Here is a 15,575-nt window from a genome sequence, read left to right as displayed (position 1 = left end):
TCCAAGACTTAATGTAGTCTTGCCTACTGGAGAAAAAGGATGTTAAAAAAGGGATGCAGAGGATTGGGACAATGTGAAAACAAGCATCTGGATTTTCTTATCTTCCTCTTAACCAGAGGTTGGATGCACAGCAGGAAAAACAGGAAAACTTTGGGCTACCCTCAATTCACTTAGAATTAAGGAGTGGTCAGCAAAGCCTTCAGAAATGGAGGGTACCACACTAAAAAGTTATCAGTCTTGGGCTGGGGTTGTGGCTTAGTGGTAGAGCACTTGCCTCAAATATGTGAGGCACTGGGTTCGATTCTCAGCACCACATATAAATAAATGAATAAAATAAAAATAAAATTTTTAAAGTTATCAGTCTTAAATAAAAAAATTTGGCCTCTACCGGGTAGCCTAACAAAAATGCAATTATAATCACAATGAAAAAAAAAAAAGTTCCTCCCAGGGTTGCACAATATTGAACCAATGGGGACTTTTGCCGCAGAATGAGCAAGAATGCATTCTAAGATGTCTTCCCCACCCATTTATTGCTATGTCAGTGTCTCCCGCTCTGATGCATTGGATCGAATTTGTGGTTTGTCATCAGAATCTTCTCCGGTGGGGTCGTTCTCCTCGCCAGACTCCACATAGATTGGCCAGTCATTGTCTGTGTCACTCTTCTCTTGGCTTTCAGATGACGCCTCCACAAGGCTAAGGTTGATGGGCATCAAATCGTCATCGTCATCATGAGTGTCCGTAACACAGGTGCAGCTGTCACACAACCCGAAGCGCCGCAGCCCCTGAGAAAGGTGGCTAGTGAAGGTTCTTCTGCAGCCCTTGCAGATGATTGGGCGGTTAGATCTGTGCACCTATGATCACAAAAAGACACAGTAAATATCACAGAAAAGGGGTTGAGCCACGGTCCACAGGCCCCATGTGATCTGGCCCCTGCCTGACCTCCACCCTCACTTCATGTCCTCTCCCCCTTGCTTTCTCTGCAGAGTCTCAGTCTCACCGAGGTCCTTTCCACCCCAGGACCACTGGATGTGTGTGGAGTGTTCCCCCTTCCCATCTCCAGCTCCTCGCTCTTCCCTAATGCCTTTCAAGAAAGTTGTCCCTGATGCTCTGAGCCAGCTTAGGGTCCCCAACTATATATTCTCACCTCTGCTTCTTCCTTTGTTGTATGCCTCATAAATCATTGACAAAATTCAGTAGACTGTAGGCTCTAAGGGGCAAGGACAGAAGCTATCTCATTCATTACTGAATTCCTAGTTCTTGGCACATAAAGGGCATTCAATGAACTGATTAGGATTGATGCTAGGGATTGAACTCAGGGACTTGCATGTGCTGGGCAAACACTCCATCACTGAGCTGAACCCTTGGCTCTTTTTATTTATCTTTTAAAAATTTGAGACACGGTCTTGCTAAGTTGCTCAGGGTGGCATTAAATTTTCCATCCTCCTGCCTCAGCTTCCCGAGGAGCTGGGATTACAGGTATGTGTCACTCCCTCTGTATAAGGAAATATCTTTTTTTTTTTTTTTTTTGGTGGTGCTGGGGATTGAACCCAGGGCTTGTACATTTGAGGCAAGCACTCTGCCAACTGAAGTATATCCCGAGCCCCAGGTAATGTCTTTATAATGTGTGCACTCTATAGGGACTCCAGGGTACAGCAGCTCTGAGAACCAGGATACATACAACAGAGAGGGACAAGAAAGACTGATAAAGACAACCAACAATGATAGCATCTAGTGGGTGTAAAGTAGCATCTCACGTTGGCTTTGATTTGCATTTACCCTATAAGTAATAATGGTGAGCATCTTTACAGGTGCTCATCAGCCATTTGCATGTCTTTTTATTAGAGAAATACCTACTCAAATTCTTTGACCATGTTTAACTAAATTATGCCTTTTTTGTTTCATTGTAAGAGTTCTTTAAATTTTTCAGACCCTTACCAAACATGTGCCTTGCAGAGATTTTATCTCATTCTATGGGTTTTTACATTCTTTTTTTTTTGGGGGGGGGCGGGGGTACCAGGGATTGAACTCAGGAGCACACGACCACTGAGCCACATCCCCAGTCCTATTTTGTATAATTTTTAGAGACAGGGTCTCACTGAGTTGCTTTAGCATCTCACCATTGCTGAAGCTGGCTTTGAACTCGCGATTCTCCCGTCTCAGCCTCCAAAGTCGCTAGGATTACAGGTGTGCACCACTGCACTCGGCTCACATTCTTTTTTTTTTTTTTTGGTGGGGGGGCAGTGCTGGGGATGGAATGCAGGGCCTTGTACATGCTAGGCAAGCGCTCTACCACTGAGCTACATTCCCTGGCCTTATTTTGGCTTTTCCAAAGATTAACTACCTTGCTCAGAGATGACCATAAATGCAGAGACTTTCTAAATGGCTGGAAGGTTCTGTGGCTGGTGGGAATCACCAGCTCACATGAAAATAGAATCCTAGGGGCAGCTAGATAGAAGAGAGGTACCTTTGGGTTGAAGCTCTCTTTGCTGCCTACAGGTAGCCTTATACATGGTAACACACCCCTCCCCCACCCCCAGGGGAAACTGAGGATGCAGGTTATCTCTGGGATCACACCAGAGGGAAGATCCCCACTTCCCTGTCCAAGCCCTGTTGTTCTCTGTCTTTTGACAACCATTCCTAAGCAGGATCGAAAAGTCCTTTACTCTCTCTGTAGAAAACTAGTCTGTGTAGCAAGGCCCTAATGGGGATGTGGCTCAATGACAAAGTGCCCTTAGGTTCAGTTCCCAGCAGAAAGGGGTCTGGGAGGCGCGGGAGAGTGAAAGAAAGAGGAGGAAGGAAGGAAGGAAAGAAAACCAGTCTGTTATCGTCTGTGTTCTAGTTTTCTCTAAGTGCTACCAGCCCAGCTTTAATTCAGTAGGAGAAATATGTTCAAAATTCTCTGACAATCCCTCAGAGGACAGAGAAGGGAAAGACAAGCTGCTTTACCCTTCCATTACGTAATATCAGGAGCTGCCCCTGCCAGAAGAGCCCTGGGGCGGGGCACTTACGCTCAGGGCGTGGCTCCGCAGGTGCTCCTGCCTGGTGAACCTCTTCCCGCAGGTCTCGCACGGGTAGGGCCGCTCGCCAGTGTGCGAGCGGATGTGCCGCTTGAGGATGCCCTTCTGTTTGGCAGTGTAAGGGCAGAAAGGACACTTGTGCAGCTTGATGGGGACGACCAACACGTCACCTGTAGAACCCAATGGATTGATTTAGCGGTACTGTAAGCCGTGGAAACCCTGGCCACCCTCTGATGGATGGGATCCTGAGCTAGGGGATTCCACCAGCCCAGACACACAGGGAGGGTATCAAAACACCAGCCTCACTCCAGCTCTGGCTCCCAATGAGCTAGACGTAAAATGGGCTTCTGACACTAGGTTGCAGGAACCGCCACAGACACAGCTCTCACACTTCTCTGTGACTCACAGTCAGAAATACATCCCAGGACACAGGTATCTTCACGTGGAGAGCTGGAGATGCTTCCTGAAACATACTCCCTCTGGTGTGTCTATTCTGTTTGATTTCATTTTGAGATGGTGAGACCTTGTTAGGGACTGTACCGTGTCCCCCCACAAATTCATACCTTAAAGGCTTAACCCCTAAACTGACTGTATTTGGAGATAAGGCCTTTAAGGAGGTAATTCATGTTAAAAGAGCTCATAAGGGTGGTGCTTAAATGATAGGTCTGGAGGCCCTGTAAGAGAAGACGCTGGAAATGACTGAGCTCTCAGTCTCTCTCTCTCCCCCTTATTCTGGTCTCCTCTCCCTACCCTAGAGCACACACAAGCCTGTGTGAGGACACTGTGGGAACAACCATCTGCAAACCAAGAAGAGAGGCCTCACCAGAAACCAACTTTGCCTGCACCTCCACCTTGGACTTCAAGCCTTCCAACTGTGAGAAAATACATTTCTGCTGTTTATGCCACCTGGTCCCTTATACTTTGTTATAGTAGCTTGAGAAGAAGACAGACTCTGAATTATCTCATTATCTTCAAAACTGAAAAAATCCTAAGGAGGAACAGACTTCTGGATCAGAATTCATGCCTGGACAACAGTTCCTAAGAATATCTTCCAGGAATATGGACAACAGTTCCTAAGGATATCTTCCAGGAATATGTAGAAGAGGTCTGCTAGAATGCAGACCTTAAATTGTTTGAAATTCATATTAACTCAATATATCTGAAATCATCAAATACCCCGGAATACACTTAAACCTTGCTCCTACATTTTTTCCCCACCTTGCTTATACAACCAGTAAGGTGATGTCATGGTTGTCACACATATAAAAACGGTTCCTCTCAGGTCTTCTGAGTTGCAATTACTGCAGTATTCTGAGATTTGTTCCTTCTATTTGTGCCCTTCAGGATTCACAACTTTGGTTATCATATCCATGGGGACACTGGGGACTCAAACGTTTTGGGTAGAGAAAGCTGGGTTTAAGTCCTGGTTCTATCAACTATTAGCTGTGTGCCCTTGGACTTCTCACTCAACTTCTCTGTGCCTTACTTTCCTCATCTGTAAAACAGGTTATGACTATCATTCCCACCTCATTGGATTGTGATAAGAATGAAATGAAATTTAACACCTAAAGTGCAGCACCTGGTACATAGCAAGCACTCATAAATATTAGCCATTTTGCCATCATCATCATTTCTTTTTCTTAATAATTTTTATACCTTTATTTTATTTATTTATTTTTATGTGGTGCTGAGGATCGAACCCAGGGCCTCGCACGTGCTAGGCGAGCGCTTTACCGCTGAGCCACAACCCCAGCCCTATCATCATCATTTCTTTGGCTCTTGTGGTCTCTCTCAACACTGTAGTAACTCTGTCTCTGGGACCACCTCAGGAGACCTAACTCTTCTCCAGCTGCCACAAAAATATAGCACGGGAATTCCAAGGGAGAGCCCAACATCTTTTGGTGGAGGGGTGGATATATTCTCTTCAGTTTCTGGTTCCCACCCTGATAATGCCTAACATTTTGCAAACTATATGGGGACTCTAAAAATCTGTTTCCTAAGATAAAGCAGCACCTCATAGCTCAACACCATACATAGGGTGGACTACGATCTTTCTTACTGATTACACTGTAGGTCCTGAGATACCCGTGAAATAGGAGTGATAATCTGTTTCCTGGGATAAAAGCAGCAGCTCATAGTTCATCTTCCTGCCAAATGCCTTTGGCGTTGTGCAGACCCCCTCAGCTTGGTCTTGGACTATACCCTTGATTATCTACAGGAACATAAAGTAAAATGGGCCCAGTATAAGTCCTGGGGGTGGGATGGGAAACTGTTAACCATTTCTTCATCAGAAAGGTATGAATTATCTCAGTACTTTCCATTCTCGTTCATAATCTAACTTCCCAGTGCAATAACAGTTCCCTTGAATGCATATTACGTCCTAGGTGCCGTGTTTCCAGACATGTGAATATACCTATACAATACCATGTAACACATGTAAAGTTCAAAGTGTTGAAGAAATATAGATAAGAAAGTCATGATTCTCTCTAGGAATTCAGAGGCGATTCCAGAGAAGAGGTGACCTTTGAGCAAGGTTTTGAAGGATGAATGAGTTCACCAGAAGTTCCAGATAAAGGGATCCCAGGTAGAGGAAGAACACATGCTCAAGCATAGAGATTAATGATCATATGGAGTATGAGAAGGGGAATTAGGAATGAGGCTGAGGAAGAGGCAAGAGCCAGACTGTCATGGTTTCATTCATTTGTTTATTCAGCAAATTTACACTGAGTACCAACTATGTGTAAGGCTTTGTCTTAGGCCCTGGGGACACAACAGTGAACATTAAGAGACAAAACTACCTGTCCTGGTGGAGCTGACAGGTTAAGGAACTGGAACTTTGCTCTATAAACATCTATGATTTTAGGCAGGGCAGGTATATGATCAGATTTTTCATGGTCAGATTTGACTTTTTTTTTTTTGGGGGGGGGGAATTGAACCCAGGACACTCAACCACTGAACCACATCCCCAGACCGTTTTTTATATTTGATTTAGAGACAGGGTTTCACTGAGTTGCTTAGGGCCTTGCTAAGTTCCTGATACCGGCTTTGAATTTGCAATCCTCCTGCCTCAGCTTCTGGAGCTGCTGGGATTACAGGCATAGGACACTGCATCTGGCCAGGTTTAATTTTAAAAGATCCCTCTGGAAACAGTTCAGAGGAAAGATTTAAGAGAGGCAAGATTAAAGGTAGGAATTCCAAGTGGGAGGGGATGCAGGTCTGCATGAGAGATGCCATGAACTAAAACAGTGGTCCTGGGGTGGACAACTGAGGAGAAGGAAAACCAGCAGCCCTGATGACCACCTTGCAGGTGGGGACCAGGGAAAGAAAAGGCTCTAAATTATGACACAGATTGTGGGTGGGCGGCTTAGTGGAGGATGGCGGAGTTGGCAGGGAACACGGGAGGAGAGCAGGTGCAGGAAGAAGCGTCTGCTTGGATTTCACTGTTTGAGGTATGTGCAGAGTGTCCACATGGGGATGCCCAGGTCAGACAGGTAAATCTGGAGCTGGGGGGGAGGGGAAGGACACAGGTTGGAGAGTCCTCCATGGACTGGAATGGCTGCCTGGGCTGAGCCCATGCTCCCCGCTGAGCACCTGCTGCCCCTGGGTCAGAGGCGGGGAGGGGCCTCCTGTGCTTCACTGCCCTTTTCACACTGTCTCTGCCTCCTTCCTTAAGCCCTGAGACCCCTGAAACTCTTGTCATCAGATGATCCCACTTCTGCCCCTCTCTTAGGGTCACCCAGCCCTAGGCCATCCCATCCTTTAAAGTTGCAAACACCCGGCCTTCAGCAACTCTCGGTTTAATCCTTGGCGCGAATACTGAAAACCACCCTTCTAACACCCTGGCCTTTCTGTCCCTTGACTTCATCTCCTCTTCTCCAGACCTTTGTTCTCTACCCACCTCAGCGCCCTGATCCTAGACAACCAACAGATCCCAGGGTGCAACTTACCTACATATCAGAATTACCTGGAACACTTAAAAATAAACTGATGTCCAGGGGCTGGGGCTGGGGCTAGGACTCAGCAGTAGAGCACTTGCCTCACAGGTGAGGTACTGGGTTCGATCCTCAGCACCACATAAAAATAAATAAACAAACAAAATAAAGGTATTGTGTCCATTTACAACTAAACAAAATATTTATATGTGTGTGTGTGTGTGTGTGTTGCTAGAGATCAAACCCAGAGTTCACAGATGCTAGGCAAGTGCTCTACTATTGAGCTACAAGTCCAGCATCTTTTTTGGGGATGGGGGGGGTAGTGGGGATTGAATCCAGGGGTACTTAACCACTGAACTACATCCCCAGCTCTTTTTATTTTTTGATACGGGGCCTCACTAAGTTGCTAAGCCTGGCTGGCCCCAAACTTGCAATCCTCCTGCCTCACCACCACCCCAAGTCACTGGGATCACAGGCTTGCATCACTGAGCCTGGCTAGCATCATATTTTTAAAGTGCCCCTCCAAATCTAATGCACAGTCAGTGATGAGAATCATGACTCCAGTGCTTTCTAGCTAGTCCATACCTGAAACAAGGCAACTTAACACCAACAGAGAAAAATATACAACTGTGTGTTCTGATCTCATTTTTTGTTGTTGTTGATTTGTTTGTTTTGTGGTACCGGGGATTGAATTCAGAGCCTATTGCAAGCAAGTTCTCTACCATGAACTACATCACCAACCCCTTTTTAAATTTTGAGGTAGTTTTTTGCTAAATTGCCAAGGCTGGCCTCAAACTTGCCATCCTCCTGTCTCAGCCTCCTAAGTAGCTGGGATTATGGACTGGGCCATCCCTCCGACTTCTGATCTCATTTTAAATCCATGACCACTAAACTCATAAGATCCATTGGTTCTGCCCAGGCATCCTAACTGTCTCCCTGGTTCATTCACTCTTCCACTTTTCTCAGTGACTATTTTAATCCTTCCCTTTGCTCAAAACTCAAACCCCAACTCCTACTCCTCAATTTCAGCAGCTGTTCTTACTTCTTGACTCATTGAGAAAAAGAGACATCAAAAGAGAACCTACTGCCAGGCATGGTGGAACTGGCTCCCAGCAAACGGGAGTCTGAGACAAGAGGATCACAAGTTCAAAGTCAGCCTCAGCAACTTAAGTGAGGCAACTAAGCAACTCAGCAGACCCTGTCTCCAAAGAAAGATTAAGAAGAGCCTGGGGATGTGGCTTAGTGCTTAAGCCCCTCTGGGTTCAATCCCTGGTACCAAAAAAAAAATCTAAAGGACTTCCCATGGCCTGCAAAGCCTGACCTGGTCGACCCTCACCCGGCCTCCTCATCTCTACACTCTCAGCCTTGCTCAGCCCACTAAAGCCACTCCAGAATCTGTGCTGTCCCTTTTGTTCACTCACAAGCATGATCATACACATGGACCTTTGCACTTTGCTCTCCCTGTCTGGAACATTCCCCGATACCTGTACAATTTCTAATCACTACATCTTCTTTCCAATTTACTTCCTAGGTGTCCTATCTTCACTAGGAAGCAAAACAATGCAGGCAACCAATGTAGGTGAACTTTCCAAGAAGAGGTGGGACATGCTGGAGCTGGGGTTGAAGAGTCTGGAGGAGATGAGATGACAGGAGGACCTTAGCTTTGACAGCATCTGCTATGTCAGGGATGAGCAATGCATATTTGTGATTATTGCAGCAACCTCCCAGGGTCCCTGCCCTGTCTCATGCCATCTCGTGTTGAGGCCAAATTAATCTCCCTGAAGCATATATCTGGTCTATTCCAAGCTCACAAATTACCTAAAACTCCTCTGTCCTGTAGATAAAGCCTCACTAAGCATTGAGGATTTCCTGCAGTCTGACTCAAATCAATTTTTCCCTGTCTCCTTCTCTTACTCTGGAATGCCATGTCTGTGGAATCTCCCAGGATTCCCAGTAAGAAATCATTCTCTTGGTAGACCACTATGAACACAGAACTCTCTCTCTCTTAGTGCCAGGAAGAGATGACATCATTTCTAAACATGTCTTATCTTCTCTAAAGACACCACTGGGCCAGGTGTGGTGGCACACACCTATAATTCCAATGGCTCAGGAGGCTGAGGCCAAGAGTATCGAGAGTTCAAAGCCAGCTTCAGGAACTGCAAGGTACTGAGCAACTCTGAGACTCTGTCTATAAATAAAATACAAAACAGGGCTGGGGATGTGGCTCAGTGGTCAAGTACCCCTGAGTTCAATCCCTGGTACCTCTGCCCCCACAAAAAGACACCGTTAGTTCTTTGAGGGCTGCATCCATGTGTGACAGCTTTGTGCCTTCACAAGGAAAGAGCTCAAATATTGGAGTAAATAAATGAATAACCAAACAAATCAATCCCACTATGTGCCTTGGCACTTGGAATAAATTTACTCTGGAGCTATGTTAATGAAATCAATACCTGGGTGACAACAGGCACTGCTGAGGCCCAGGTAGCTCCTCGCCATAATTCCCTGCAGTTATAAACCTGACTTTCCATACTGGTCAAGACCAGACTTGAATAAAGGTGGTGCAGAGCCAAGTTACTATTTCTAGATATTCTTTGAGCTTATGGAAAGAGGGGCTAAAGGACAAAAAATCATGACACTGAAATTCTCTATCCCCTCAAGCCACCTTCTCAGTCAGTTTAGTAAGTAGAATAAAGCCAGCCCAGGTTTCTTTTTTTCTTTTTCTTTCTTTCTTTTTTTTTTTTTTTTTTTTTTTTGGTACTGGGGATTGAACTCAAGGGCACTCTACCATTAAGCTACTCCCCAGCCCTATTTTGTAGTTTATTTAGAGACGGGTCTCACTGAGTTGTTTAGCTCCTTGCTTTTGCTGAGACTGGCTTTGAACTCAATATCCTCCTGCCTCAGCCTCCTGAGCCCCGGGATTACAGGCATTCACCACTGCATCCAGAGCCAACCCAGGTTTCTAGTTGAAGCTCTGATGCTTGATTACGGGTTCTGCGTTTGGAGAGTTCACTAAACCCTTCCCAGTCTCTGTTTCCCCATATTTCCTTTGCCAAATTCATGGGGGATTATGAGGGTCTCGTGGATGGTGAAATGCTATTTTTAATTCTTAAAATCATGTTAATAGTTGTAGGATGAACAAATGGTATTTGGTGGTATTGGGGACTGAACCCAGGGCCTTATATATGCTAGACAAGCACTGTACCATGGAGCTATACCCCCAGCCCGTGAAATGCTATTATCACGAAGAAACAGGAATTCCAACAAGTCCCCCCAGTATATTCACTGAAACAGCCCCTGTCTTAAACAAATGCTGGTTAAGCCAGAGACTTGGAAGACAAGAGCAGCATTTTCAAGTTTTTGAAGTCTAGTTTTAATCAGACATGGTATTCTTGCTTTAAAAAAAAATAAAAAGAGGGGCTGGGGATGTGGCTCAATTGGCAGCGCACTCGCCTGGTATGCGTGGGGAACTGGGTTCGATCCTCAGCACCACATAAAAATAATAATAATAAAGATATTGTGTCCACCTAGAACTAAAATAAAATAAATAATAATGTTTTTAAAAATAAAATAAAAAAATAAAAAGAAAGAAAGAAATTAACAAGTATCAAAATGGCCATTTAATAAGGAATAAATGTAATTGATTTCCTCTTTTTTTTTTTTTTTTTTTGGTACCAGGGATTGAACTCAGGGGCACTCGACCACTGAGCCACATCCCCAGCCCTATTTTGTATTTTATTTAGAGACAGGGTCTCACTGAGTTGCTTAGCACCTCACTTTTGCTGAGGCTGGCTTTGAACTTGCAATTCTCCTGCCTCAGCCTCCCAACCTGCTGGGGTTACAGGTATGCGCCACTGTGCCTGGCCTGATTTCCTCTTATTTAAAAGATTTTCATTGTTTAATACTGAAGGTCGAACTAGAAGGTGATTCATTACTTCTTGAGGTTCTGAAGTCACCTTTCATCAGTAAAGTGGAAGCCCAGTTGATTCTGTCTCCCATAAGCTGGCTTGTGATTATCCTACCTGTTAAGAAGAGTTAAACATGTGAACTCATTTTTCAGAATTGCTCAAGAAAACAACCAAATTCTCTTAAAGCACAAATGGCCTGGGGCTGGGGATGCAGCTCAGTATGCCTGAGGCCCTGGGTTCCAGCTCCAGCACTGAAATACAGATACACCTACCAAAGGATGTGAGAAATTAACTCCCATGGAGCTAAACACTAGTTTTAAAATATTCTTAAGTAGACAGCACTTCAACCACTCATATATACTGAGTGCCTACTATGTGCCAGGTACCATATAAATCTCCTTTGCAATAGAACACAGTATCCTACGTCAGGAAAAAATACTGACAACCTTCTCTTCTGATCCTCACAATAACCTTGTAGGAAAGATAGGGTAGGAACGGTTCTTTCCAACTCAAATATGGCAAAACAGGCTCAGAGATTCAGTGATTTAACTAAGATCCCATTGCTGGAGAGTGGAAAAGAGGGGCTTCTTTCCGTATCTACAAATTGCCCTCAACATGCCCTCATTATCCATGAATTCAACCAATCATGAACTGAAAATATTTGGGAAGAAAGTGACTGAACAAGTGCAGATTTTTTCATTGTTTTGTCATTGTTCCCCAAACAATGTAGTATAACAACTATTCACATAGCATTTGCATTGTATTAGATATTATCCATAATCTGGATATGATTTACAGTATATAGGAGGATGTTTATAGGTGACAGGCAAATACTGCATCATTTTACATAAGGGACTTGAGCACCGGGTACTTATTATCTGAGGGAATCCTGGAACCAATCCCTCATGTATACCAAAAGAGGACTGTACTCTGGTTGTAGAGGTAAAACACAGATACCTGAAGAAACAATGTCCTGAATGGAGCAGGTGGTGGTGGTAGTGGCAGCAATGATGGTGGTGCTGGTGGTGATGGTGACAGATGTTGGCAGTGACAAACAACAATGGTGATGGTGACACGATGATGGAAGAACACAAGGCACAGAAGGTGCATGCTAAATGAATGACCAGCAGAGACGGATGAATGTTAATGGAGCTCACCTGAGTCCTCTCCATACCAGTCAGTCTGGACGTCCATCATGGAACTCATAGCTACCCCTGCACCTTCCGGTCTTCCCTCCAAACCCCGAGGGAAGTGATGGTCTGCCTCGTCTTTGCTCGGGACAGCACCGTTGCGCAAGAGCGCCTCTAGGAACTGCTTCACGTGGTAGTTACTATAAGCCAAGTCCATGGCCTGGCCGCTGGGCAAGGCTTCCTCCATGTGGGCCAGACTCAGGGGGGCGGCATACTGCTGCAGCTGTTCACCCACCTCCACCTCCACTTCAGCGGCATCGAATTCTACCTTGGGCTCTACCCGTTTGGGCAGAGTGGCGAAGTCACTGTCAGTCGAGCCTCCACTCTGGCTGTCTTTCACCACCAGTTCCAAGGGGTGGCAGTCCCCGCAGTCATCGCAAGGGGATTCTCTCGGGTCCACACTCTCTTCTCCCTTGGCTGGAGAGGACACCAAGCTCTTGGTGCCACAGGAGGTCCCCTCCTTGCCTGAACTGGGGCTGTCACTGTCGACCTGATGAGCTGCTGCTGCTGCTGCTGCTGCTGCTGCTGCTGCGGCTGCGGCCACCGCTGCGGCCACGGCGGCCTCCTTCTCCATCTTTCGGCAAATATCAAGGGACGACCGGATATAGGTCTTGCAGAAGTTCACCACGTCGTTCATCTGCAGGTAGCTGGCGGCTGACATGACTTCAATCACATTCTCCCCACACAAATCCAACTTCCCGGAATAAAGGAAATCTAAAATGGTGGAGAAGGCGTCGGAGGTGACGATGTCCAAGGAGGCGGTGCTGTGCCGCCCGCTGTCCTGGATATAGTGAATGAGCAGGGCTCGGAAGTAGCCGCTGTTGGCAAACAAGATGTTCCTGTGGGCCTTGAAGATGCGCCCTTCCACGATGATGCTGCAGTCACAGAAAAAGTCCCTCTTCCGCTGTTCATTCAGCTCCCCCAAGAGCTTGGCATAATAGGACTGCATCTCCATTTCGCCACCAGCTGCTGCGGCTGCTCTGAAGTGGCCTGTATCCCTGCCAAGATTTTTGTTTAAGTTAACTCATAAACTCCAACCTTACAAATAAGATGCTTACTATGTTTTGGCAGTCCGGGGAATTGAACCCAGGAACTCTCTACCACTGAGCTACATCCTCAACCATTTTTATTTATTTTTTTTATTTTGAGGCAGGGTCTTGCTAAGTTGCTCAGGTTGGACTGGAACTTGCGATCTGCCTGCCCCAGTCTCTCAAACAGCTGGCATTATAGGTGTGTACCACCACACCCGGCAAAATGCTCATTAAAAACATAAAATAAAATTCTTATAGTTCAGCATGATGGTGCATGCCTGTAATCCCAGCAACTCAGGAGGTTAAGGCAAGGGAAGCACAAATTCAATGCCAGCCTCAGCAACTTGGTGAGGCCCTGAGAACTTAGTAAGACCCTGTCTTGAAATAAAAAAAATAAAAAGGGATAGGGATGTGGCTCAGGGGTTAAGCACCTCTGGGTTCAATCCCTGGAACATCATCATCAATAACAACAACAAAAACACAACTTCTAAAATCATTGGTTCAATAGTATCTTTATAACATGAACTATTTGGGATCTAATAAAAATCAGAGGTTATCCACGGGGGCTGGGGTTGTGGCTCAGCGGTAGAGCCTCGCACGTGGGAGACCCTGGGTTCGAGCCTCAGCATCACATACAAAAATAAATAAATAAATAAATAAGTAAACAAGTGAAAAAAAATAATTTAAAAAATCAGAGGTTATCAGTTAGGCTAATTGATAAAAGAAGAAGAACAAAAATAATTATAGCTAACTGCAAGTGAGCGTAATATTTAAGTGTTTTAGGTGGATATTTTCTATAAATTTTTGTAAAAACCCTGTGAGTAAATAATGACACTGTCCCCATTTTTCCCACAAGATAGTTGAGGACAGGAGATGCCTTAGCTATAACAAAGACAGGACCCAGAACTGTGTCTATGGTCCTCCATAGTCAACATTTTTATGCCTTACGTTCTCCTTTCTTTTTTTTTTTTTAATTTTTAATTTTTTTTTTTTTTTGGCAGGGGCCACTGGAGATTGAACTCAGGGGCACTGGACCACTGAGCCACATCCCCAGCCCTATTTTGTATTTTATTTAGAGACAGGGTGTCACTGAGTTGCTTAGTGCCTTCCTGTTGCTGAGGCTGACTTTGAACTTGCGATCCTCCTGTCTCAGCCTCCCAAGCCTCTTTAATTACAGGCGTGCACCACTGCACCTCCACATTCTCCTTTCTTTAAGGCTCAAATTACAGAAAATATCCAAATTTATCTGGACATGATGCACACAGCTGAAATCGCAGCGTCTCAGGAGGCTCAGGCAAGAGGATTCCAAGTTTGAGGCTAGCCTCACCAATGCAATTAAGGAAGACTCTGACTCAAAATAAAAATAAGAAAGGGCTGGGATTGTAGTTCTGTGGTAGCTGGATTCAATCCCGAGCACCACACACGAAAAACTACCCCAAACCTAAAAAGAACTGTTCAGTCTCTAGTGTCTCAATATGGATTTTGAGATTGACAAGTACAATCACAGCTCACATCTTTTATCACCACTTTGTGGAAACATCTGGTGGGTTCCTGGGCAAGTCAGTATATGCTACCTATTCTAATAGTTCTGGTGTGGTTGTAGGCTCCTGGGGAACCATCCTTTCCCTGTTCTTGGCCAATGTGCTTTGCATAAAGATGGTGCTATCCCCGGGCTCCAGGTGTGTAAGATGCAATGCAGGCTGCTACGATCACTGCATCCCACCCTCTGATCAGAGTGGTTGACTCAGAGATGGCCATAAGGTTTGGCCAGAGCCAATGAAAAGAAATAAAACATTTGCTGGGTTTTTTGGAGGGGGGGAAAAAAGAGCACTCTGCTCTGTGAGCATACAGGATGTAAGAGACACTGCTACCATACCACCAGGGGAACCAGCCTGACATCAGCCCAGTCAGCTGATGGAACCTGGGAACACCATCTGAGCCCCAGCTCAAGCTGTGCCAAGAGCCAATTAAGTCTCTTTTTGCTTTAGCTAGTCTGAGTTCGATTTTCTATTGCTTGCAACTAAAAGACTCTTAATTGACAGAACTCCACTACCTTTGGTTGACTCGTTCCTATTCTTTCTTTCTTTCCTGGCCCTTCTCTGTCAGTGGAATACAAGCCCTTTGAAGGCATGTGCATGTCTCACTCACCGTGACAGCCCCTCAGCACCTGGCATAGTGTTTTGGTTACAGTATGTTTGCTAAGTTAAAAGGAACTTAACTGCTAAGTAGAACAAGTATAAATCAAGTTTAAGTCCACCTGGTAATGAAGACAGAGATGCTGGCCCTCTTCCCCCAGCTCTCCCCTTCATCTTCTCTCATCATACAAACCACAGAACCACCATAACTGCCCCTTTACCCACTGACCCTCCAAGCTCAGAGAAGTTCCTACAACCAAGTACAGTCAGCCCTCTGTATCTGTGGGTCCTGCATCCATGTGTTCAACCAATTGCAGATTGAAAATATTCAGGGTGGGAGGGAGTTGTGTCTGTACTGAACATGT

General features: G+C 45.3%; 1 protein-coding gene across 1 annotated transcript; it reads right to left on the bottom strand.

The window, feature by feature from the left end:
- Positions 1–533: 533 nt before the first annotated feature.
- On the bottom strand, positions 534–12,999 carry Zbtb8b (zinc finger and BTB domain containing 8B). Its single transcript, XM_026406800.2, has 3 exons — positions 12,012–12,999; positions 3,009–3,187; positions 534–851 (listed from the first exon to the last, which is right to left on the bottom strand). The coding sequence occupies exons 1-3, from the start codon at positions 12,997–12,999 to the stop codon at positions 534–536; spliced, it is 1,485 nt and encodes a 494-aa protein (XP_026262585.2).
- Positions 13,000–15,575: the final 2,576 nt, after the last annotated feature.

Source organism: Urocitellus parryii, chromosome 11 (genome assembly GCF_045843805.1).
Source record: "Urocitellus parryii isolate mUroPar1 chromosome 11, mUroPar1.hap1, whole genome shotgun sequence".
Classification (NCBI taxonomy): domain Eukaryota; kingdom Metazoa; phylum Chordata; class Mammalia; order Rodentia; family Sciuridae; genus Urocitellus; species Urocitellus parryii.
Note: the sequence above shows the minus strand (reverse complement) of the source record. Positions and strands in the feature narration are given on the sequence as shown.